General features: G+C 35.1%; 3 protein-coding genes across 6 annotated transcripts; all 3 read left to right on the forward strand.

Moving 5' to 3' along the window:
• The first annotated feature begins 459 nt into the window (after positions 1-459).
• Positions 460-6,986, forward strand: LOC109006161 (salicylate carboxymethyltransferase-like). Its single transcript, XM_035693590.1, has 5 exons — positions 460-519; positions 3,683-3,912; positions 4,965-5,372; positions 6,150-6,407; positions 6,492-6,986. Exons 2-5 carry the CDS (start codon positions 3,838-3,840, stop codon positions 6,840-6,842), a joined length of 1,092 nt encoding a protein of 363 aa, XP_035549483.1. The 5' UTR covers positions 460-519; positions 3,683-3,837; the 3' UTR covers positions 6,843-6,986.
• A 6,580-nt stretch (positions 6,987-13,566) lies between these two features.
• LOC108988608 (salicylate carboxymethyltransferase-like) lies at positions 13,567-17,096 on the forward strand. Of its 4 annotated transcripts, none has more exons than XM_035693587.1 (5): positions 13,569-13,788; positions 14,730-15,137; positions 15,833-16,090; positions 16,177-16,439; positions 16,672-17,096. In XM_035693587.1, exons 1-5 carry the CDS (start codon positions 13,714-13,716, stop codon positions 16,709-16,711), a joined length of 1,044 nt encoding a protein of 347 aa, XP_035549480.1. In that variant the 5' UTR covers positions 13,569-13,713; the 3' UTR covers positions 16,712-17,096. The 4 variants fall into 4 exon arrangements, with proteins under 4 accessions (XP_035549479.1, XP_035549480.1, XP_035549481.1 ...); XM_035693588.1 differs by having other exon boundaries at positions 13,587-13,788; positions 16,667-17,040; XM_035693589.1 differs by lacking the exon at positions 16,672-17,096 and having other exon boundaries at positions 13,587-13,788; positions 14,730-14,904; positions 15,049-15,137; positions 16,177-16,592.
• Positions 17,097-23,320: 6,224 nt separating this feature from the next.
• On the forward strand, positions 23,321-27,245 carry LOC108983099 (salicylate carboxymethyltransferase-like). The gene is made up of 4 exons (XM_018954637.2): positions 23,321-23,578; positions 24,405-24,812; positions 26,200-26,457; positions 26,548-27,245. The coding sequence occupies exons 1-4, from the start codon at positions 23,504-23,506 to the stop codon at positions 26,893-26,895; spliced, it is 1,089 nt and encodes a 362-aa protein (XP_018810182.1). The 5' UTR covers positions 23,321-23,503; the 3' UTR covers positions 26,896-27,245.
• The last annotated feature ends 90 nt before the right edge of the window (positions 27,246-27,335 follow it).

Raw genomic sequence — 27,335 nt, forward strand, 5'->3', positions numbered from 1 at the left:
GCAGCCATGGGTTGCTTCGATTCTGCATGCACTACGTTGCTTTGAATCCTAATATTGTAATGTATATCAACTACCATTGAGCTAGCAGTACTTTTGCTTGGTCTGCTAGCTACCCATTGTAAAGCCACCTTGAGCAGAAGCTCCTTCTAGTTCTTTTGTTCATGATTGATTCAAGAGCAGCATGTGGTCTTAGTATATTGGCTGCGTGTATTATGAAATAAATAAATATTTATGTGTGTAAGTAATGTTACTGTTCTTTAGGTTCCTGAACAGACAGAGAATAACAAAGGAAACATTTACATCGCAAGCACAAGCCCACCAAATGTGCCGAAGGCTTACCATTCGCAATTTCAAAGAGATTTTTTTACATTTTTGAAGTGTCGTACAGAAGAAATGGTAACAGGAGGACGAATGGTTTTAACGTTTATGGGCAGAAAAAGTGAAGATCCAACTAACAAAGACGGTTCTAATTCCAAGTGGGAGCTTTTGGCCATGGCACTAAATGACATGGTCTCCAAGGTAACCAGCACCATTAATTGTAAATTATGCCAGCCCATTTTTAATATTTTTTGGCATATGAATCATTTATACATATATAGGGACTCATAAAAGAAGAGAAAATGGATTCTTTCAACATCCCTCACTACACTCCATCTCTATCCGAAGTGAAAGCTGAGATTTTGGAAGAAGGATCTTTCTCTATTGATAGACTGGAGTTTTCTGAAATTAGTAGGACCACTTACTACAATGAATACAACCACTCTGAGGTATCTGAAATTGTTGCAAATCGCATAAGAGCTGTTGCAGAACTTTTGCTAGTTAGTCACTTTGGAGATGGCATCATTGAGGAGGTTTTTTGCAAGTACAAGGAAATTCTTTTGGAACACATTTCTCAAGATCAAATGATACTAGAGATTACCAATTTAATCATTTCTGTGACAAAAAAATGATAATAAAAATATTTATGTAGTGCTTTAATAAGAGTAGTCATACTGACATAATCACAAATACATCTATTAACTGCATGCTATTATATCTTTTGTTTCTAGTTTTCCCTCCTTCACTGTGGCAATAAATTTATACTTAATTGGCTAATGTATTTATCTTTCCGTGTACTAAAATTATGTATCTGAAAATTAGAGTTGGACTGTGTGTCTTATCAAAATTAGGGACAACATAACATGTTGCCCTAAAGTTGTTTTTTTTTTTTTTTTGCCAAAAAGGCAAAAGCAGGCACATTGAAATTACCTAAATAAAACAATGAATAATTCTATATACACCAACATGCACCATGTTCCTTAGGACCTTTGCTATAAACAAATATTTATTTGCTTCTAGTTATTTCCTATTAAAATAAATCTTTCCTATTAAATTGAGTACATTCTCATCGTAAATAGTTATTTCATAACATAAGTCATCATAAATGCTCATTTTTCTTGTTGTTTAGGCCATGCATATTTTCTTATTTAGGGATTCAAGTCCCCTAAAGTTCTTGGCTTCATTGTAATCATGCCTAAACTGGGATCAATAACATTTTTGTGAACCTTTGGTTTGCTTGATCTCCAACATGCATTAATATCATTTTGTGATGCTTCTTTTTTGGCTATCTTCATTGCACATTCAGACAATTTCTCAATAACATGCGAATACAAAAGATAAAATGTTAGATATTTATCGTTTGATGGCTCACTAGTCAGGTGAACATATGAACGTAATTATCGACATTCGAACGTACTTTCTGTGATGAAATTTGACAGTCAAAAAATCTATGCACGTTCGAACATTGCAACTCATAGCAAACTTTCAACCGCCACAGAAAAAAAAAAGAACCTTTAGTGATAGTTGTATACTAAACCGTCACAAAATAATTTCTCCAATGCCTTTTTGGTGGCAGTGGTGGGGATGGTTTCAATCCGCCACCAAAAAGTTTATGTAACGGTTTGCTTATTTATTGTGACAATTTCGTCTGTCACAATAAGATAGGCTCCACAAGGCCACAGGATTTTGGCCAGCCCATTCGGCTAAGGCCTAAAACCCTAGGGGAACAAGGAGCACATGCCCAACACACTAAAGGTTTGGCCACATGTCACACACAAGGTACAATGAGTCTAGACTTGATTATGGGAAATAGGGGTGAGAGACTTTAGGGTTTCAATAAGCCAAAAGCCCTAACACGCCTTTGGTGATGAAGGCCACCTATTTTTTACACTTGTCACACATGAAGAAGAGTTCTAGAAGGAAAGCAATGATGATATGCCTTGGGAAGACAAATGGTCATTTGACCAACGCACCCACTCAACAACCACCCACGTTTTTGCATGACACTTGTCAGAGCCATGTGAGTTCCAAGGAGATTTGCAAGGGATTAAGGTACATTCCACCAAGAGATTAGGGTTTTGGCGAAGAGCGGTTCATGCCTACCTGAGAGGTTCTAACCACCTTGTTGCCAAGTGTCGCACATGCATTCAGAAAGGGGACTTTTTAAAAGAAGGCTATGATTAGAAGTAGAAGAGGTGTTTGGGATAAAACAAAAACCTTAGTCCCTAGATTTCGGCCACTACACCACTCTCCCCACACACACCACATGTCACTCACTTAGGAATTCCAGAAGAAGGTTCATGGGGAAGAGGAAAGGATCCACATGCCACCTCAAGTATCTGGAGAAAAGGAAGGTCTTGTGGGAAGTTGAGATGGAAGGCAAAGAGGAACAAACACACACATCCCTACACGCCATTTGCCACTTGGCAAGCATGCATGTGCCTAAGAAGCAAGAGTCTAGGATTAGGGTTGTGCCAAATGATCGACCAACACGCCCCAAAACGTTCAATGAACCTAGATCACTTTGTGTCACATGCCTAAGGGCCCTTAGGGAAATCGAATTTCTTAAACTAAAAGGCATGTCACTTGTCACTCAAGCTACATAAGTCACTGGACTTCCCGAAGAAGAACAAGCCCAAAAAGAAGGGGAAGGGTTTTAGTAGAGGCTAAGGGGCTAGTTACACATGGCATACATGCATCCAACTTTTAAGATTCCCTTTGTCATGGGAAGGTTGGAACTCGGTAGTTTATATAAGAGGTAGCTCAAGGGTCAGCGTCCAAAAGGAAACACACATCAAGGGAACACTTTGCCCATTTCATTTTTGGATTCTCTCTCTCTCTCTCTCTCTCTCTCTCTCTCACTCGAGCACCAGCTTGGATAGAAGCTCACCTCTCCACTTTCTCACCATTTCTCTCCATCCAAATTCCATCTACACTCTACCATCACCACCCATCCAACCATACAAAGAAAATAGGAGTAAGGAACCCTTGTTGGGAGAAAACCCGCACGGTAACACCCACTACAATCAAGAAATGCATGCACTGCGTACAAAATTGAAAACTATGCAGATTAAAATAATTTTTTAATATGAATTCAGATTTACTTATAATTTTTAAAGGGAATATGCGATACTTACCAACATATCATTTAAAAAAAAAAAAAAAAAAAACACAGATCAACCAGCTTGAACGATTCTAATGGGCCGGGAAAATTATGTGGTACTTGGAGAACGATTCTAATGGCCTCGATCCGAAAAATTCGAATTAAACCCCCTGGCTTTTTTTAAAATATTTTTTTGAGTTAATCATTTTAGGATTAGTAGCTAGCTGGCAGCTTCTTAATTAAAAGCTAGCATAAGTACAGATCGCGGCGCAGATCTGAGGAGGGGGTGGAGATCTGAGGCGCAGCATTAAGTACAGATCTGAGGTGCAGCATCAATAAATCAGCACAAGCTCGCTCGCACAGCAACGTCGTACGTACGCACGGGTAGCTGCGGCAAAAGATCGAGATCGAGAGAGATGGAAGTTGGTCAAGTGCTCCACATGAATGCAGGAACGGGAGAAACCAGTTACTCAAACAACTCCCACTTACAGGTCATGATTACTTTTTTTATTATTATTATTTTTTTTTTTCTAGAGAAAAGACAAACTAATTTTACAGGTCATGATTACTTATTTTGCAAATGATCAGAAAATGTTACGTAGTTAATTATAATCACTGCATGCATGCATGCCATTTTACAACTAAGATCGAAGACATTATCTTTGCCCTGAAAAATCAGAGTTAATGTCCATAGTATATATCTCTCGGAGTTTGAGGTTGAGATCGTGAATTAGAAGCTTATTATATCTACATATTTTGCATATTCCTTTTAATTTTGTAGGTGGATGCATGTCTACCTTTTCGAGGACTGATCTAGATCATGCGTCACACATCACAATTATTAATTGATATTACTCATTATTCCATTAGATCAGGATCTTCTTGTAATATATGGAAATTGAAAGTTGTGACTAAAACAAAAGATGAAATATTGGGTTGTGCTCTCTGCACTCAATGGCTGACGAGAGATTGTATATATATAATAAACTATTTACAAGATAGAATCACTTACAAGATTTGATATTCTCCATATGATATATGTTATCTCCTATAAATTTGGGCTTGAGACGACAGTATCCGAATACTTTGGGATGGAGTTGGACTTGGAGCTGATGTCTTTTGAATCTGCATTGGCCTTATTCTTATCAGCATGTATTAAAATTGAAGCTATTTTTATCTTAACTAATTATAAATTGAGTTGTAAATAAGTTGTGACCATATCATCACCGTGCAAAAGAATAGTTGGTATATCACTACCATTTGGGAGGGAAAATATTAAATATACAAGGATTCTATATCGCTATTTTAAACAATCCATACACGCAATTTAGGGTCATCCTTACGTACCTACTATATATATATATATATATATATATATATATATCAATATATAAATTGCAATATATGCTATATTTTCTGCATTTTAACATCCAAATAATTGATGAAAATTATGTGCACAACGTCCTAGATTCCTATATATGTTCATCATGTAAACTAAACAGATGAGGAACTCATTTAGATTCTTTGTTTGGACACTTAACAGAAAAAGGTGATATCTATGACCATGCCCATTATAGAGGAGGCTATGACCAATCTCTACAGCAGCACCTTGCCAAGTAGCCTAGTCATCGCCGATTTGGGTTGTTCTTCTGGACACAATTCTCTGTTCGTGGTTTCTGAACTTATTAAGATAGTGGAGAAGCTTCGCCAAAAATCAGGCCATCAATCTCTTGAAATTCAAGTGCTTTTAAATGACCTTCCAGGGAATGACTTCAATACTATTTTCAAGTCCCTACCAAGCATCCAGAAAAATTTGAGCAATCAACTCGAAGCTAAAGACGCTGGTCCATATTTTTTCTCAGGAGTTCCCGGTTCTTTTTATGGCAGGCTTTTTATGAAGAAGAGTCTTCATTTCCTTCATTCTTCTTATAGTCTTCATTGGTTATCTCAGGTAACTCTTTCTATATGTAAAATTTTCATTTGTCCTAAAATTTTAAACTAATGGAATATTTAATAAGACGGGGTAGAGTGTAAATTGAAGATTCAAACTTAAAACCTCTACTGATTTGATACTATATGAAATCATCATTTGTCTCAAAAGTTAAAACTGATAGAAAAATATATATTTAATTATTTATATTATATTCTTATTACTATAAATTAACGAAAAGTACAGCAATTATCATGAATAATCAACGTTCAATAATAATATGATACGAGGTCATGATCATATGATATTGTGACATGTAGTACTTCCCCTATAATTTGGGAAGCACGCACGAAAATAGCAAACTTTTATTGGACCTATTCCTTAAATTTGTAGACCCAACTATAATGGAGTAATCCTTAGTGTTTTTTTTTATTTGCTATTGCTTATTTCAAGGGTTTTTACTACTATATGCTTGGTCTGGATTCTGGGTACTCTCTGCAACATTTATAGATGTGTGTTACAACCATTGCTAATTGCGGCCGAGGGTTGCTTCAATTATGCATGCACTGGATTGCTTTGAATCCTAATATTGTAATGTATATAAACTTCCATTGAGCTAGCAGTAAATATGCTTGGCCTGCAAGCTACCCATTGCAAAGCCACCTTGAGCAGAAGCTCCTTCTGGTTCTTTTGTTCATGCTTGATTCAAGAGCAGCATATTGTCTTAGTATTTTGGCTGCGTATATTATGAAATAAATAAATATTTATGTGTGCATAAGTAATGTTATTGTTCTTTAGGTTCCTGAACAGATAGAGAATAACAAAAGGAACATTTACATCGCAAGCACAAGCCCACCAAATGTGCCGAAGGCTTACTCTTCGCAATTTCAAAGAGATTTCTCTACATTTTTGAAGTGTCGTGCAGAAGAAATGGTAACAGGAGGACGAATGGTTTTAACGTTTATGGGCAGAAAAAGTGAAGATCCAACTAACAAAGACGGTTCTAATTCCATGTGGGAGTTTTTGGCCATGGCACTAAATGACATGGTCTCCAAGGTAATCAACACCATTAATTGTAAATTATGCCAGCCCATTCTTAATATTTGTTGGTATATGAATCATTTATATATATATATATAGGGAGTCATAAAAGAAGAGAAAATGGATTCTTTCAACATCCCTCACTACACTCCATCTCTATCCGAAGTTAAATGTGAGATTTTGGAAGAAGGATCTTTCCTCATTGATAGACTGGAGTTATCTGAAATCAACAGGAGCACTTACTACAAAGAATACAACCACTCTAATATATCCGAAATTGCTGCAAATTCCATAAGAGCTGTTGCAGAATCTTTGCTAGTTAGTCACTTTGGAGATGGCATCATTGAGAAGGTTTTTAGCAAGTACAAGGAAATTCTTTCAGAAAACATTTCTCAAGATCAGATCCTACTTGGGATTACCAATTTAATCATTTCTGTGACGAAAAAATGATGATAAAAATATTTATGTAGTTCTTTAATAAGAGTAGTCATACGTAATCACAGATACATCTATTAACTAAAACTGTTATATCTTTTGTTTCTACGTTTCCCTCCAATGCTACTATAGCAATAAAATTTATACTTAATTGGCTAATGTTTTTATCTTTTCATGTACGAAAATTATGTATCTGAAAATTAGACTTGGATTATGTTTCTGATCAAAATTAGTGATAACATAACATGTTTCCCTCAAGTTCTTTTTCCTTCTTTTTTGTTTTTTATTTATTTTTCGTTTTGTTTTTTTGTTTTTTTTTCCTTTTCTTGGCTTGGCCAAAAAGTCAAAAACAGATACTAAAACTACCTAAATTAAACAATGCATAATTCTATATACACCAACATGCAGCATGTTCTTCGGGACCTTTGCTACAAAACAAATTTTTTTTTTTATGTCAATTATTTCCGATCAAAATAATTATTTCCTATTAGATAGAGTACATTGTCATTGTAAATAGTTATTTCGTCACATAAGCCGTCATAAATAATCTTCTTTTTTTTTTTCTAGTTAAAGTCATCCATATTTTCTTATTTAGGGTTTCAAGTCCCCTAAAGTTCTTGTCTCGATTGTAATCATGCCTAAACTGGGATCAGTAACAATTAGGGGTGAAAACTGACCCTTTTGTCATGATTTTTGAGCAAAACTGATACCGACTGATGATTCATTTTTGGAAGAGAAAATAGGCCCAAACCGATCGATGGGGAGGAGAAATAGTGGAAGTTCTCTGGCGGTTCACGATCAATTCATTGGCGAGCTTTGTCTAAGAGAGTAGAGGGAGAGTGTATTGCAAAGGGGAGTGAGAGAGAGAGAGAGGATGAAAACTGAGAACAAGGAAGAAGAAGTGAGGAAGAAGACGACTTAATTTCAAAACGACATTTCAATTGTGTTTAAAACACAACTACAGGCTTAAAACGACGTCGTTCCACTTAAACTTAAGTAGAATGGTATTGTTTTGAGTACAGAATATATAAAAATATATATAATTTCTTTAATCGTCCGGTTCTGCCGTTAGAACCAGGTTCGAACCGACGCCGAATCGGCTGATATCGATTTTCTCTATTTTCTACCGCACGCCAACCGGTTCTCCACTGGTTTCGACCAATTTCAAGCTCCGGCAGCCGGTCTAGGTCAATTTCTCAGTTTCTTGTACTACCCTAGTAGCAATTGTGTGAACCTTTGGTTTGCCTAATCTCCAACATGCTTTAATATCATTTTGTGATGCTTCTTTTTGGCTATCTGCATTGCACATTCGAACAATTGCCCAATAAAAGTGCGAATGCAAAATTCAAATGTCACATCACAAACGTTCAAATGTGTGAATGAAAAAGATCGAATGTTAGATATTTATCATTTGAATGCTCATCGGTCAGGTGAGCGTTTGAATGTTATTATCGACGTTCGAACGTACTTTCTGAGATGAAATTTGATTGTTACAAAATCTCTGCACATTCGAACGTTGAAACTCATGGCAAACTTTCAACCGTAAAACTTTTAGTTACGATTGTACTGTAAACCAACACAAAATCTCTGTACGTTCGAACGTTGTAACTCATGGCAAACTTTCAACCATCACAAAAAAAAAAAAAAAAAACTTTTAGTTACGATTGTACAGTAAACCTTCACAAAATACTTTCTGTGATGCCTTTTTGGTCACGGTGGTGACAGTTTCAAACCATCACCAAAATGTTTCTGTGATGGTTTGCTTATTTTTTGTGACGGCTTCGTCTGTCATAATAATTGAAATATGTGTGTGACAACTCGGACTTAGCCAAGTCTTCGCCTGTTTTTTTGGTCAATTTATGTTTAATTTTTGGGTCATGCAAGAGGTATAGAATACTTAGAAACCTTGGACCCTATTTAATTTTAATGCATTAGGCATCTAAGCCCATAAGATAGGCCCATCAAGACCTTAGGAACTTGGCCATCCCATTGGGCTAAGGCCTCAAACCCTAGGGGAACAACGGGTACACGCCCAACACACAAAAGGTTTGGCCACATGTCACACATAAGGTACAATGAACCTAGACTTGATTAAGGAAAATAAGGGTGAGAGACGTTAGGGTTTCGTTAAGCCGAAAGCCCTAGCACACCTTCCATGAGGAAAGCCACCTATTTTTGACACTTGTCACACATGAAGAAGGGTTCTAGAAGGAAAGCAATCATGATATGCCTAGGGAAGACAAAGGGTCACTCGGCCAGTGCACCCACTCACCAACCACCCACGTTTTCGCATGACACTTGTCAAAACCATGTGAGTTCCAAGAAGATATGCATGGGAAAGTGGCGCATGGGGGAGCTCAAGGGACTAAGGGTACGTTTGGGTGTTGAAAAGTGTTGAGAATGTTTGTGAATAATTATGAGTAGAGATTGGAGTGAGTTTGTGGGTCCCATTGAGAGTATTTTGAGTTGTTTGGATGTGTGAAGTATGTTGAGTTGTTAACTTTTGAGTAAGTAGTTAATAAATGTGTGGGTCCCATAAATATTATAGTAATTTTATTTTTAGTAATAAATATTATAATGATTTTATTATAGTGATTTTTTAATATTAATAAATATTGTAGTGATTTTATTTTACTTTTATATATAATAATGATAAATAGTATAATGATTTTATTTTTAATTTATATATAATTGTGATAAATATTATAATGATTTTATTTATATATATATAATAGTTATAAATATTATAGTAATGTTATTTTTTATTTATATATTATAGTGATTTTATTTTTAATTTATATATAATAGTATAAATATTATAGTAGTTTATTTTTTATTTATATATAATAGTGATTTTATTTTTTATTTATATATTATAGTGATTTTATTTTTTATTTATATATTATAATGATTTTATTTTTTATTTATATATTAGTGATAGTGATTTTATTTATTTATATATTATAATGATTTTATTTTTTATTTATATTTAATAGTGATAAATATTATAGTGATTTTATTTTTTATTTATATATTATAGTGATTTTATTTTTTATTTATATATTATAGCGATTTTATTTTTTATTTATATATAATAGTGATAAATATTTTTTATTTATATATTATAGTGATTTTTATTTATTTATATATTATAATGATTTTTTTTATATTTAATAGTGATAAATATTATAGTGATTTTATTTATTATTTATATATTATAGTGATTTTATTTATTATTTATATATTATAATGATTTTATTTTTTTATTTATATTTAATAGTGATAAATATTATAGTGATTTTATTTTTTATTTATATATATAGTGATTTTATTTTTTATTTATATATAATAGTGATAAATATTTTTTATTTATATATTATAGTGATTTTTTATTATTTATATATTATAATGATTTTTTTATTTATATTTAAAAGTGATAAATATTATAGTGATTTTATTTTTTGTTTATATATAATAGTGATAAATATTTTTTATTTATATATTATAGTGATAAATATTTTTTATTTATATATTATAGTGATTTTATTTTTATTTATATATTATAGTGATTTTATTTTTTATTTATATATTATAGAGATTTTATTTTTATTTATATATAATAGTGATAAATATTTTTTATTTATATATTATAGTGATTTTTTTATTATTTATATATTATAATGATTTTTTTATTTATATTTAATAGTGATAAATATTATAGTGATTTTATTTTTTATTTATATATAATAGTGATAAATATTTTTTATTTATATATTATAGTGATTTTATTTTTTATTTATATATTATAGTGATTTTATTTTTTATTTATATATTATAGAGATTTTATTTTTTATTTATATATAATAGTGATAAGTATTTTTTATTTATATATTATAGTGATTTTATTTATTTTTATATTATAATGATTTTTTTATTTATATTTAATAGTTATAAATATTATAGTGATTTTATTTTTTATTTATATATAATAGTGATAAGTATTATAGAATGTTTGTGAATAGTTATGAGTAGAGATTGAAGTGAGTTTGTGGGTCCCATTGAGAGTATTTTAAGTTGTTTGGTATGTGAAGTATTTTCAAAAGTACGAGAATACTTGGAAAGTGTTGAGGACACTTGGTCACCCAAACACAGCCTAAGGCACATTCCACCAAGAGATTAGGGTTTCGGCCAAAAGGGGTTTTTGCCTACCTAAGAGGTTCCAACCACCTTGTTGCCAAGTGTCACACATGCATTCACTAAGGGTCTTTCTAGAAGAAGGCTATGTATGATTAGAAGTTGAAGAGTTGCATAAGATAAAACAAAAGCCCTAGTCCCTAGGTTTTGGCCACTACACCACTCTCCCTCACACATGCGACATGTCACAGCCGCAAAAGATCCCAACTCCATCTCTAGGAGTTGCCCTTCGTCTGCCACTAATTAGCTGCTTCACCTTGCAGTAGGTAACTTCCATACAACACCTTCTGAGCCTCCGTGCAACCACAAACTTCAAATGTCCTTTCAAGATCTTCAATCCACCTTCTAGCCTATAATGGATCCTCTTCACCAGTAAAGGCAGGGGTCCTATGTGCTAGGAAGCGCTTATAGGTGCACTTGGCCTGCACCACCCTATACTGATGTCCATGCTGTGGCCGAAAATTCTGTTGGAGGAACTCCGTCATCCAGTTTAACGCCCTTGCCATGTCATAATTCCCATCGCCCCTTGGTAATTCATCCTCGGGCTCATTAGCTGGCCTTCTTGGTCTCACCATCTTCCTGTCAAGAGCAATCTTTAACCCCGCTTAAATCCCTGAACAAAATCAAACACAACCCAAAAGCAACACCAAAAAAATAAAATAAAATAAAATAACATCAATTAACATAAAATAAAATAACAATAAACCCATAATATATCATACTTTTAAAATAAATAATTTAACTTACAACTTTTTTAAAAAAATAAGAAAATAATTTCTGGAACTATACCTAAGGGACATGTGGTTTTACCTAGAGCCGACCTGTTGTAATGTCACCTATGGCGCCCCCAACCCCCATGTTCGGGAATACGGGAATCGAGACACCCGGATGATGACAACGCGGTCACACATCCCAATGATAGTACCAAGTATATGTACATGTAACAATGTACAATAAACAACGCATCAGATAATTTAAGCAAGTCAACTAAGTACCAGAATTGTTTAATACAAATTCACTTAAAACAAAATGTTTTTAAAGAGTAATACAATAGTCCCAAAATATAGTACAAAGGGTAAAATACATAATAAGTGGGAAAATAAATCTCAATACTCGAGAGCAACCACATGTCACTTCTCCAGCGGAGCCAAAGCCTAAGGCTCTTCCTCCTCATCTGCATCAAAATCTACGATACCATAAAACGGTACCGCAGGGTATCGAATACCATGAGATTATGAATCTCAGCAAGTAATCAACCAAGCAACCCAAGAGATAAAAATGCATTAATGCAACCAACAAACATGAATAGATAACAGAGCACTGTAGGCGAGAATCGCAGGCGGGACTACACCACCATCCCTGCTTACCACCATCCCTATCGCGTGTACCATAGGCAGGAATCACAGGCGGGACTACACCACCATCCCTGCTTACCACCATCCCTACCGCGTGCACCTAGGCAGGAATCACAGGCGGGACTCTACTATCGTCCTTGCTTACCACCATCCATATAGTCTCTTTCCTTTCTCTTACACGAAAATTCAGTTTTCCAAGTATGCACATGAACAAGTATGCAATTATGCGAAAACCCAATTTTCAGTTACAAACATGAACATGCATGCAAATATGCCATGTACATGAAACATCTCAATAACCAACAACCAACAAATCACAACACAATCCAAACACAAACAACTCCAAGCTCTAATCCATCTGACCCCTTATTCCTCGGACTCATTCCGGCACAACCAACCAGATCACAATAAAATGAGTTAGTGCAAAAATACATTTAAATCACGAAAGTTCATTGGAAAAATACTTACAACACTTCATTATAATTTTCGAAGGATCATGGAAGTGCTAGAAGTGACAGCACAACAACGGTACAGTGCAAAATGCACTGTGGCCATGGGTCTCAAAAACTCACTTTTGAACGGGGACAAACCAAGACTTGAGATTGATAGGGTAGGGCTTAGGGATGTCGGTGAAGCTAATGGTGGTGGTGGTTGGCTGTGGGTGGCGGCGTAGAGGGCAGTTGGAGTGCAAAAATGCCCAAATCGAAAATGTTGATGAATGTGCTTCACTGGTGGCGGATCGGAGCTGAGGATGAGTGCATTAGATTGCTATGAGGTTGAGGATGAAGTGGTGAGAAAATGGTGGCCGGAAAAAAATAGGTAGGTGGTTGCACAAATATACCCTAAATCTGTATCTAACATTATTAAAAAAAGTGTAATGTTAAATAGAGTTTGAGTATGCAAGTTTCGCGTATTCTTTTTAAAAAGAAATATAATCTACTACAAAAAAAAAAAAATTTATCATATGAGATTTAATTTTATTTTTATTTTTTGAAGTGAATGTGTAAGACTTACACACTTTAAGACTGAAAATATGCACAGATCAACCAGCTGGAAGCCTGGAACGATTCTAACGGGCCAGGAAAATTATGTGGTGCTTGGAGAACGATCTAATGGCCTCGATCCCGAATAATTCTGGTTAACCTCCCTGGCCAATCTTTTAAATAGTTTTTTGAGTTAATCATTTTGGGACATGAGTAGCTAGCTGGGTTCTTAATTAAAAGCTAGCATAAGTACAGATCTGAGGCGCAGCATCAAGAAATCAGCACAAGCTCGCTCACACAGCAACGTCGTACGTACGCACGGGTAGCTGCGGCAAAAGATCGAGATCGAGAGAGATGGAAGTTGGTCAAGTGCTCCACATGAATGCAGGAACGGGAGAAACCAGTTACTCAAACAACTCCCACTTACAGGTCATGATTACTAGCTTATTACGCAAACAAATGATCAGAAAATGTTTTGTAGTTAATTATGTTTACGTCAATTTATAATGGGCTACGTACGTCCTTCTCATAATTAATTATAATCACTGCATGCATGCATGCCATTTTTGAAGACATTCGATCCCGTACGTTGACCTCTTTCACTAATTCCCATATGACGATCCCATACCAATCACACATTTTACAATTAGTGTGCGTGCAATTAATGGAATTCATGCATGAAGTTGGCCAGAAAACTCAGAGAGAATGTCCATAGCATATATAATATCTCTCGGAGTTTGAGGTTGAGATCGTGAATTAGAGGCTTATATGATCTACATACTTTGCATATTCCTTTTAATTTTGTAGGTGGATCCATGTCTACCTTTTCGAGGACTGATCTAGATCATGTGCCACGCATCACTATTATTCATCGATACTACTATTCCATTTGATCAGGATCTTCTTGCTATATATGGAAAATGATAAATGATAAATTTACCAATCTTTTACAATTTTATTTTAAATTGAAAGTTGTAACCATGAATGTATTAAAATTGAAGATATTTTTATATTAGCTAATTAATAAATTGAGTTGTGAACGAGTTGTGAGTATATCATTACCTACCCTGCATAAGAATCGATGGTATACCACTACCAATTATAATCAGGGAAAATATTAAATATACAAGGATTATATATCGCTATTTTAAACAATCCAAACACAATATTTTAGGGTCATCTTTACGTACCTATTATATAAATATATATATATATATATATATCAATAAATTGCAATATTTGCTATATTTTCTGCATTTTAACATCCAAATAATTGATGAAAATTATGTGCACAACGTCCTATATATGTTCACCATGTAAACTAAACAGATGAAGAACTCATAAAAATTCTTTGTTTGGACACTGAACAGAAAAAAGTGATATCTATGACCATGCCCATTATAGAGGAGGCTATGACCAATCTCTACAGCAGCACCTCGCCAAGTAGCCTAGTCATCGCCGATTTGGGTTGTTCTTCTGGACACAATTCTTTGTTCGTGGTTTCTGAACTTATTAAGATAGTGGAGAAGCTTCGCCAAAAATCAGGTCATCAATCTCCTGAAATTCAAGTGCTTTTAAATGACCTTCCAGGGAATGACTTCAATACTATTTTCAAGTCCCTACCAAGCTTCCAGAAAAATTTGAGCAGTCAACTCGAATCTAAAGATGCTGGTCCATATTTTTTCTCAGGAGTTCCCGGTTCTTTTTATGGCAGGCTTTTTATGAGGAAGAGTCTTCATTTCCTTCATTCTTCTTATAGTCTTCATTGGTTATCTCAGGTAACTCTTTCTATATATATGTACAATTATCACTTGTCCTAAAAGTTTTAACTAATGGAATATTTAATTAAATGGAGTAGAGTGTACATTCAAGTTTCAAACTCAAGAACTCTACTATGATACTATATGAAATCACCACTTGTCCTAAAAACTTAAACTGATTGAAAGAGTTAGATTTAATTATTTATATTATATATTCTTAACACTATAAACGAAAAGTACAACAATTATCAATAATCAATGTTCAATAATAACATGATATGAGGTCATGATCATATGATATTGTAACATGTAGTACTTCCCCTATAATGTGGGAAGCATGCATGGAAATAGCAAACGTTTGTTGGACCTGTTGCTTAAATTTGGAGACCCAACTATGTAGTAATCCATGCTTTTTTTTCTTTGCTACTGCTTATTTAGTGGGTTTTCATTGCTATCTGTTTGGTCTGTATTCTGGGTACTCTTTCTGAAACATTTATAGCTGTATATATGTTAAAACCATTCTGAATTGTGGCTGGTTGAATCCTAATATTCTAATGTATAACAACTTCCATTGAGCTAGTAGTACTCATGCTTGTTCTGTTGGCTACCCATTTGCCTGATCGTGTGCTTCTAGTTCTTTTGCACATGCTTCAATTAGAGACAGCCTGTAAATAAGTATTTATATGAGTGTAAGTAATGTTACTATTCTTTAGGTTCCTGAACAGATAGAGAATAACAAAAGGAACATTTACATGGCAAGCACAAGCCCACCAAATGTGCCAAAGGCTTACCATTCACAATTTCAAAGAGATTTCTCTACATTTTTGAAGTGTCGTGCAGAAGAAATGGTAACAGGAGGACGAATGGTTTTAACGTTTATGGGCAGAAAAAGTGAAGATCCAACAAAGAAAGATGGTTCTAATTCCATGTGGGAGCTTTTGGCCATGGCACTAAATGACATGCTCTCCAAGGTAATCAACACCATTAATTGTAAATTATGCCAGCCCATTCTTAATATTTGTTGATATATGAATCATTTATATATATATATATATAGGGACTCATAAACGAAGAGAAAATGGATTCTTTCAACATCCCTCACTACACTCCATCTCTATCCGAAGTTAAATCCGAGATTGTGGAAGAAGGATCTTTCTCGATTGATAGACTGGAGTTCTCTGAAATCAACAGGAGCACTTACTACAAAGAATACAACCATTCTAATATATCCGAAATTGCTGCAAATTCCATAAGAGCTGTTGCAGAATCTTTGCTAGTTAGTCACTTTGGAGATGGCATCATTGAGAAGGTTTTCAGCAGGTACAAGGAAATTCTTTCAGAACACATTTCTCAAGATCAGATCTTACTAGGGATTACCAATTTAATCATTTCTATGACAAAAAAATGATGATCAAAATATTTATGTAGAGCTTTAATAAGAGTAGTCATACGATCAAAATAATTATTTCCTATTAAATTGAGTACATTATTGTTGTAAATAGTTATTTTGTCACATAACCCGTCATAAAGGATAATTTTTCTTGTAGTGTAGGTCATGCATATTTTCTTATTTAGGGGTTCAAGTCCCCTAAATTCTTGTCATGATTGTAATCATGCCTAAACTGGGATTAGTAACAATTAGAGGTGAAAATCGACCCATTTGGCGTGGATTTTGGGCAAAGTCAATGCCATCCAATGCTTCATTTTTGGGGGAGAAAACTGGCCGAAACCGATCAATGGGGAGGAGAAACATCGGCCGTCTCGACACTGGCAGTTCTCTGGCGGTTCACGGTCGATTCATCGGTGAGCTTCGTCTGAGAGAGTAGAGAGAGAGAGTTGTAGAGGAGAGAGAGAGAGAGGACAAAAATTGAGATCAGGAATGAAGAAGTGAGGAAGAAGACGACCTAATTTCAAAACGACGTTTCAGTTGTATTTAAAACACAACTACTGGCTTAAAATGACGTTGTTCCACTTAAACTTAAGTAGAACGGCGTTGTTTTGACTACAGAATATATAAAAAATATATATAATTTCTTTAATCGGTCGGTTCAACGGTTTGAACCAGGCTCGAATCGACGCCGAATCGGCCGATATCGATTTTCTCTATTTTCTACCTCATACCGACCGATTCTCCACTAGTTTCGGCCGGTTTCGAGCTCCGGCGGCCAATCTAGGTCGATTTCTCGATTTCTTGTACAGCCCTAGTAGCAATTGTGTGAACCTTTGGTTTGCCTAATCTCCAACATGCATTAATATCATTTTGTGATGCTTCTTTTTTGGCTATCTTCATTGCACATTTGAACAATTGTCCAATAATATGTGAATGCAAAATTCAAACATCTCATCACAAATATTCGAACGTACGAATGAAAAAGATCGAATGTTAGATATTTATCATTCGAATGCTCATCGGTCAGGTGAACGTTTGAATGTTATTATCAACGCTCGAACGTACTTTCTGAGACGGAATTTGACTATTACAAAATCTCTGCACGTTTGAACGTTGCAACTCATGGCAAACTTTCAACCGTCACAAAAAAAATAATAATAATAATTTTAGTTACGATTGTATTGTAAACTGTCATAAAATCTCTGCAAGTTCGAACGTTGCAACTCATGGCAAACTTTCAACTATCACAAAATAAAAATAAAAATTATTTACGATTGTACAGTAAACCGTCACAAAATACTTTATGTGATATGCCTTTTCGGTCACGGTGGTGGGGACGGTTTCAAACCATCACCAAAAATTTTTTGTGACGGTTTGATTATTTTTGTGACGGTTTCATCCGTCATAATAAATGAAATCTATGCGTGACAACTCAGACTTGGCCAAGTCTTCGCCTGTTTTTTTTCACTAATTTATGTTTAATTTTTGGGTCATGCAAGAGGTATAGAATACTTAGAAAGCATGGACCCTATTTAGTTTTAACGCATTAGGTATCTAAGCCCATAAGATAGGCCTTGCAAGACCTTAGGAACTTGGCCAGCCCATTGGGCTAAGGCCTAAAACTCTAGGGGAATAAGGGGCACACGCCCAACACACTAAAGGTTTGGCCACATGTCACACATAAGGTACAATGCACCTAGACTTGATTAAGGGAAATAAGGGTGAGAGACTTTAGGATTTCGGTAAGCCGAAAGCCCTAGAACACCTTCCATGATGAAGGCCACCTATTTTTGACACTTGTCACACATGAAAAAGGGTTCTAGAAGGAAAGCAATCATGATATGCCTAAGGAAGACAAAGGGTCACTATGCCAATGCACCCATTCACCAACCACCCACGTTTTTGCATGATACTTGTCAAATCCATGTGAGTTCCAAGAAGATTTGCACGGAAAAAAGGCGCATGGGAGAGCTCAAGGGACTAAGGTACATTCCACCAAGAGATGAGTGTTTCAGCCAAGAGGGGTTTGTGCCTACCTAAGAGGTTCCAACCACCTTGCTGCCAAGTGTCGCACATGCTTTCATAAAGGGGACTTTCTAGAAGAAGGCTATGATTAAAAGTGGAAGAGGTGCATGGGATAAAACAAAAACCCTAGTCCCTGGGTTTCGGCCACTACACCACTCTCCCTCACACATGCCACATGTCACTCACTTAGAAATTCTAGAAGAAGGTTCATGGGGAAGAGGAAAGGATCCACACGCCACCTCAAGTATCTAGAGAAGAGGAAACGTCTTGTGGGAAGTTGAGATGGATGGCAAAGAGGAACAAACACACGCATCCCTACACGCCACTTGCCACTTGGTAAGCATGCACGCGCCTAAGAAGCAAGAGTCCAGGATTAGGGTTGTGCCAAATGACCAACACGCCTCAAAACATTCAATGAACCTACATCACTTGATGTCACACGCCTAAGGGCACTTAGGGAAATTGGATTTCTTAAACTAAAAGGCATGCCACTTGTCACTCAAGCTACTAGAGTAACTTGGACTTCCCGAAGAAGAACAAGCCCAAAAAGAATGGGAAGGGTTTCGATGGAGGCTAAGAGGCTAGTGACACATGGCATACATGCATCCAACTTTTGAGATTCCCTATGTCATGGGAAGGTGGAAACTCTATGGTCTATATAAGAGATAACTCAAGGGCCGGCGTCCCAAAGGAAACACACACCAAGGGGACACTTTGCCCATTTCATTTTTGGATTCTCTCTCTCTATCTCTCTCACACTCAATCAACTTGGATAGAAACTCACCTCTCCACTTCTCACTATTTCTCTCCATCAAAATTCCATCTACACTCTACCATCTCCACCAATCCAACCATACGAAGAAAAGAGGAGTCAAGAACCCTCGTTGGGAGAAGACCTACACTGTAACACCCACTACATCTCTATACGTTCCTTTTTATTGAAACACACACATTCACAGGGATTCTCTTAGAAAATAAAGGGTTCGGTTTGGGTCAAGGAACACACAGTCCATCCTGAGGCTTGAAGGGGATTCGAGGGCTTCGTTTGCTTGTTTCTAAAATCGTGAAGAACTAGGGTTTTCATCAAGAGGAAGACCGAACCACAATTAGCATATACACGTGAGCTACCTTTGAAAGGGACAAAGATCACAACCACCACTTTGAGTTCAAACAAGGGTTCCATTCTCTATAAAGTTTCGGCCTTGAGTGTGAAGACCGAATACATGGAGAGCCCTTCAAGCCGTGGATTAGGTTTCACATACCATGGGGGAGTAAACACTAAACACAACACACACCTATACCTATTCAGACTAGGGTTTGTGTTGATGACTACGTCTAATAATTCCAATTATATTTTTAGATTGCTTGATCGTGAAATTTGTATTGCTTCAGATATTTGTAAGTGGACTCTCAACCTACTTTAGACAATATTTGTATACATTATGTGAACTTTGCATTTGTATGTGTTATCATATGAACTAGTTGATTGATTATAATCTCTTGCTATGTGATGCCTTGTAATTGGATTTGCATGATATTCTTGTTATGTTTACTTGTTCATGATGTTTTCAGGAGTGCTTAGAAATATGGGTTCAAGATGTTTACTATAACATGTTTGTGTAAGTCTCAAATGATTCGGCCATGCATATGTTTTTGGGTTTAAGATATTGCTCTTCTACTTTGATATGTCTCGAATGATATTGCCTATATTTGTGAACTAAGCATTCTAATGTTCTAATCTTTTCAAGCCGTAACATGACATGCTCAATATTGTGTCACATGGTTATATGAATCTTGGCATTTACATGTTCACAAGATGCATGAAACGAAAACTGTCACAAGTTCATGTCTCATGCATTTGGGTTGTGTATTGATTTCAAAGAATAGAGTCTCTACATGTTTTATAAAGACCCCAAATACTAGGATGGGGGAATTTTCCAGTGGAACTCCTCTGTCCACTCTGAAGTATGTAAATTGGAGTGATAACCCCTAGGTCGACAAAGTACCATCGGCAGACCTAGAATGAATCCTTGTGGAAAGGATACCGGAGCGAGATAGCACCTAAAGCTAGTGGGTGCCACATGTGTTATATGCAGCGAAGGTGAAATGGCAAATTGCCGTATAGTAAGGACTATGATGTAATCGCCACGGTCAAGTAGGTCGTTGGATGATGCTGTAACTAGCGAGGAACAAACGATGCATAGGCGGTATCCAAACTACATGTTACAAGATGTGAACAAGACAATGAGTTAAAGGTGTGTTATATGTATATTGTTCAATGTGAAAAATGAAAAAGATGTTTTATTGAAGAGTCAACGCATGTTTGGAAAAGTCAAATAACATGAGCTAAGTTTTGTGTCAAGTACATATCCATGCATTCATTTCATGGTTTGCCTTTATATGCCTATGTTATTTGTTGCGTTTTATTTCTTTACTTACTAATATTTCTCGAAATTAATGACTTAATTGAGAACTTAACCGAGAACTCTTGAGGCCTGCTATGATATTGTTATTTTTTGCTTAACGACTACTTCACAATACCTCAAGGATATCCAAGATACTCTAAATAAGGATCGTGACTCACCAAGGTTGTCCAAGCATGAGGACGCCCTCTCCTTAGGAGATCGTATGGATTTTGTAACCGGCTATCTAAGACAAGCATGGGAGTATACCGTAGAATCCCAAAGGGTTGCTCAGAGTTTGGGAACTCCACAGCCTAAACCACCTCAAAGGAAATGAGTCTTTTTATGCTTCTCAAGCGAAGGGATGCTCGGAATTTTATGGGTTACAATGTAAAACCCTCTTGTATTTTGGGATATTCAAACAATGACATCTTTTGGTATATTTAGTTTTTATGGTACCATGATATTTTGCAAAAATACTCTAAATCTTATTTAGATTTACATGAATTCCACCTCCAATTTATTGCATACTACTAGAATTATAATAGATGCATTGCATCTTAACTGTCATGTATGAGTGTATATAGCCTTGAGTTACATGTCCCGATAATTCAGTCACCGTCTAATCCCAAAAGGGGGTTGAGAGTGTTACATGGTGCATGTTATCTATCTAGAATCTATTGTGATTCCCTGCTAGTATATATTGAAGTTTGCAAGTATCACTACGATGAAGAAATGCATGCACTACCTACAAAACTTATTGAAAATAGAGCGCAAATAAAAGTAGAAGAAAAATATGGAGAAGCGATTGAGAACCATGAAGATTAATTTGTATAAATTAACATCACTTTTAAGAAAAAAAAAAACAAATTTAGAATAAGATGCCAGTTTGTGGGTGTGGGTGTGTGTGCGTGTGTATGTATAGGAGCAGCAAAATCAAAAGCACTAGGAGACGTGGAAGATGCATGTCTCTCTTCTTGATCCATGTCTCATATATATAAGAGAAATATTTTAGTTATAAATAGATTTGTAAAAGTAAACCTACAAATTGATATGGCTTAATGTAATATATCATGGAGGGTGGAATGGATCCTCATAAAGCATGGGCCGAACCCACGACCCAGAAAGGCCCACGAAAAAGGAACCATCGGCCACAATGCGCAAATACGAACTTCAATTTCGACCACTATTAATGATATAACAGGCAGGATAATGATCGGGGCAATACACGCCCATGATATCTGCCCGGGCCATGTCGATTCTCCCGATGTAATGGCTGATTTGGGGCCCTAATAATTAATCTACAACCAAGCTAGAACCAGAGAAAGTCAAACTATGAGGCAAACCTCTCTCACCCCTCACAAGCTCATATAAATAGATTCAAATACCATGGTTAAGATAGTTTCAAAACTCCATATACTTTAGATCCTCTCCTAAATATATATTACTTCACTACAAGAAAAATAAATTTTTATAATCATTTAATTACGACGAAAAGAATATTTATGATCAAAATAGATTTATTTTAACAATAAATAATTATTTTACTAGAATTAATTAATTATAAATAAATAATTTTTTTATAATAATTTAGGCATCGAAAGTATCCCTCTTAATTTTTTATTAAAGGTTACCAAAAGACATTGTCAGCGTTAAGAAACGAGTCCCCAACATGTCATAATGGTACTAATAGTTATAAATTAACTGATTATAATACTTCGGGGTGTTTTATTTTTGTTTTTTTTTCTTTTGTTTTTTTTTTTCAAACTACGGCTAACGATAGGATTTTAAAGTGTACGCGCAACTTTTTTTCCTTATGGCTGGAACTATTATTTATTTTTATTCTTATTTTTAACTTCTATATAGCTAGGCACGTTGTGATTAATAGTGTAAAAAAAATTATTTCTAATTCTAATATGTGCAAGTTCATGTACACTCCATTTGAAAAAATTAGATAAATTTAAGATTTATGTGAAAAAATTATTTTTTAATATAGACCCTACTTTTTTATAAGGTGCATGCACAAATGTACCTAAGTTTGTACCTAGTATTATTAAAAAAAAAAAGAATAATGTTAAATATAGTTTGAGTATGCAAGTTTCGCATATTCCTTTTAAAAAGAAGTATAATCTAATATTAAAAAAATAATTTTTTCATGTAAATTTTAGATATATATATATATATTTTTTTTTTTTAAAATAAATGTGTAAGACTTACACACTTTAAGATTGACAATATGCACACTTTAAGATTGAAAATATGCACAGACCAACCAGCTGGAAGCCTGGAACGATTCTAACGGGCGGGAAAATTATGTGGTGCTTGGAGAACGATTCTAATGGCCTCGATCCATTATAATTCTAGTTAACCTCCCTGGCCATTCTTTTAAATAGTTTCTTGAGTTAATCATTTTAGTACATGAGTAGCTAGCCGGCTTCTTAATTAAAAAGCTAGCATAAGTACAGATCTGAGGCGCAGCATCAAGAAATCAGCACAAGCTCGCTCACACAGCAACGTCGTACGTACGCACGGGTAGCTGCGGCAAAAGCTGATCGAGATCGAGAGAGATGGAAGTTGGCCAAGTGCTCCACATGAATGCAGGAACGGGAGAAACCAGTTACTCAAACAACTCCCACTTACAGGTCATGATTACTTATTATCCCAACAAATGATCAGAAGATGTTTCGTAGTTAATATGTTTACGTGAATTTATAATGGGCTACGCACGGCCTTCTCATAATTAATTATAATCACTGCATGCATGCATGCCATTCTACAACTGAGATCGAAGACATTCGATCCCGTACGTTGACCTCTTTCACTAATTCCCATATGATCCCATACCAATCACACATTTTACAATTAGTGTGCGTGCAATTAATGGAATTCATGCATGAAGTTGGCCTGAAAACTCAGAGAGAATGTCCATAGCATATATCTCTCGGAGTTTGAGGTTGAGATCGTGAATTAGCTAGAGCCTTATATCTACATATTTTGCATATTCCTTTTAATTTTGTAGGTGGATGCATGCCTACCTTTTCGAGGACTGATCAAGATCATGTGCCACGCATCACTATTATTCATTGACACTACATATATTATTCCATTAGATCAGGATCTTCTTGCTATATACAGAAAAAGATATATGATAAATTTACCAATCTTTTACAATTTTATTTTAAATTGAAAGTTGTAACCATGCATGTATTAAAATTGAAGCAATTTTTATATTAGTTAATTATAAATTGAGCTGTAAACGAGTTGTGAGTATATCATTACGTACCCTGCATAATTTAGGGTCATCTTTACGCACCTATTATATCAATAAATTGCAATATTTGCTATATTTTCTGCATTTTAACATCCAATTAATAATTGATGAAAATTAGTTCACAACCAATGTTCATTATGTAAACTAAGCATATGAGAAACTCATTTAGATTCTTAATTTGTTTGGACACTGAACAGAAAAAAGTGATATCTATGACCTTGCCCATTATAGAGGAGGCTATGACCAATCTCTACAGCAGCACCTCGCCAAGTAGCCTAGTCATCGCCGATTTGGGTTGTTCTTCTGGACACAATTCTCTGTTCGTGGTTTCTGAACTTATTAAAATAGTGGAGAAGCTTCGCCAAAAATCAGGCCATCAATCTCCTGAAATTCAAGTGCTTTTAAATGACCTTCCAGGGAATGACTTCAATACTATGTTCAAGTCCCTACCAAGCTTCCAGAAAAATTTGAGCAGTCAACTCGAAGCTAAAGACGCTGGTCCATATTTTTTCTCAGGAGTTCCTGGTTCTTTTTATGGCAGGCTTTTTATGAAGAAGAGTCTTCATTTCCTTCATTCTTCTTATTGTCTTCATTGGTTATCTCAGGTAACTCTTTCTATATGTCAAATTTTCATTTGTCCTAAAATTTTAAACTAATGGAATATTTAATAAAATGGGTAAAGTATAGATTCAAGGTTCAAGCTCAAAACCTCTACTGATCTAATACTATATAAAATCATCACTTGTCTCAAAAGTTTAAACTGATGGAAAAAGATAGATTTAATTATTTATATTATATTCTTAACACTATAAACGAAAAGTACAACAATTATCAATAATCAAGGTTCAATAATAATATGATATGAGGTCATGATCATATGATATTGTAACATGTTGTACTTCCCCTATAATGTGGGAAGCATTCATGGAAATAACAAACGTTTATTGGACCTGTTGCTTAAATATTTTGTAGACCCAACTATGTAGTAATCCTTGCTTTTTTCTCTTTGCTACTCCTTATTTAATGGGTTTTCACTACTATATGCTTGGTCTGTGTTCTAGGTACTCTCTACAACATTTATAGCTATATGTTACAACTAGGAGTGGCAATATGTGACACGACCCATTAACCCAACACGAACACGATACAATAAAAATGGATTTGGGTTTCGCCTTAACGGGTTCAAGGCAAAACAAAATGACTCATTAAGATACGATTGCTTAACGGGTTACTAATGGGTCAACCAATTATAATCAGTTATGACCCACTAAGAAAGTTGAATTTACATCATATTTGGGATTATAACATTAATATTATTACATTGTATGTTTTTTGTTTTTGTGTAATTGTGTGTTTATCATAGTTGGTACTATTGGGTTTTTAATGTCCGTATTTTTATTGTTTGGATTGTAATATTGGATTTTTAGTTATTTTTTTTATTTTTCATAGATATTATTTATATTTTAATATTTATAGAAAATCAATCATTAACGTAAACGGGTTGAAACAGGTCGGGTTGGGTTGTGTCGTGTCGTATCGTATCGTATCGTCAATCTATTTCGTATTCAGTAACAAGTAGTATCGTGTCGACCCGTTATCTTAATGGGTCGTGTTAGGCTTTGAAATCTTGACATGAAATCCTTAACAGGACGTGTTTGGACTAACCCATTAAGTATAATGTACATGTTTTGACACGATACGAATGCGACCATTTAATACGATTTGATACCCCTAGTTACAACCATTGCAAATTGCGGCCGATTCTGCATGCATTGGATTGCCTTGAATCCTAATATTGTAGTGTATATCAACTTCTATTGAGCTAGAAGTACTTATGCTTGGTCTGCTAGCTACCCATTTGCCTGATCTTGTCTTTTTGGTTTTTTTGTTCTTGCTTCAATCAGAGGCAGCCTATTGTCACGGTAGTTTGGTTGTGTATATTATGAAATAAATAATATTTATGTGTGTGTAAGTAATGTTACTGTTCTATAGGTTCCTGAACAGATAGAGAATAACAAAACGAACATTTACATCGCGAGCACAAGCCCACCAAATGTGCTGAAGGCTTACTATTCTCAATTTCAAAGAGATTTCTCTACATTTTTAAAGTGTCGTGCAGAAGAAATGATAACAGGAGGACGAATGGTTTTAACGTTTATTGGGAGAAAAAGTGAAGATCCAACTAACAAAGAAGCTCCTAATTCCATGTGGGAGCTTTTGGCCATGGCACTAAATGACATGGTCTCCAAGGTAAGCAGCACCATTAATTGTAAATTATGCCAGCGCATTCTTAATATTTGTTGGCATATGAATCATTTATATATATACATATATATATAGGGAGTCATAAGAGAAGAGCAAATGGATTCTTTCAACATTCCTGTCTACACTCCATCTCTATCCGAAGTGAAATCCGAGCTTTTGGAAGAAGGATCTTTCTCCATTGATAGACTGGAGTTTTCTGAAATCAGCAGTAGCACTTATTATAATGAATACAACCACTCTGATGTATCTGAAATTGCTGCAAATTCCATAAGAGCAGTTGCAGAACCTTTGCTAGTTAATCACTTTGGAGATGGCATCATTGAGGAGGTTATCTGCAGGTACAAGGAAATTCTTTTGGGACACATTTCTCAAGAGATCATACCAGGGATTACCAATTTAATCATTTCTGTGACAAAAAAATGATGATCAAAATATTATGTAGTGCTTTAATAAGAGTAGTCATACATACTCACCTAATCACAGATACAGCTATTGACTACAAGCTGTTATATCTTTTGTTTCTACTTTTCCCTCCAGTACTACTGTGGCAATAAATATATACTTAATTGGCTAATGTTTTTATCTTTTCGTGTACTAAAATTATGTATCTGAAAATTAGACTTGCACTATGTGTCAGATCATAATTAGTGACAACATAACACGTTGCCCTTAAGTTCTTTTTAGGGGTTCAAGTCCCCTGAAGTTCTTCTCCTGATTGCAATCGTGCCTAAACTGGGATCAGTAACAATTGTGTGAACCTTTGATTTGCCTCATCTCTAACATTCATAAATATCATTTTGTGATGCTTCTTTTTGGGCTATCTTCATTGCACATTCGAACAATTGCCCAGTAATATGTGAATG

This window comes from Juglans regia, chromosome 8, assembly GCF_001411555.2.
Source record: "Juglans regia cultivar Chandler chromosome 8, Walnut 2.0, whole genome shotgun sequence".
NCBI lineage: Eukaryota > Viridiplantae > Streptophyta > Magnoliopsida > Fagales > Juglandaceae > Juglans > Juglans regia.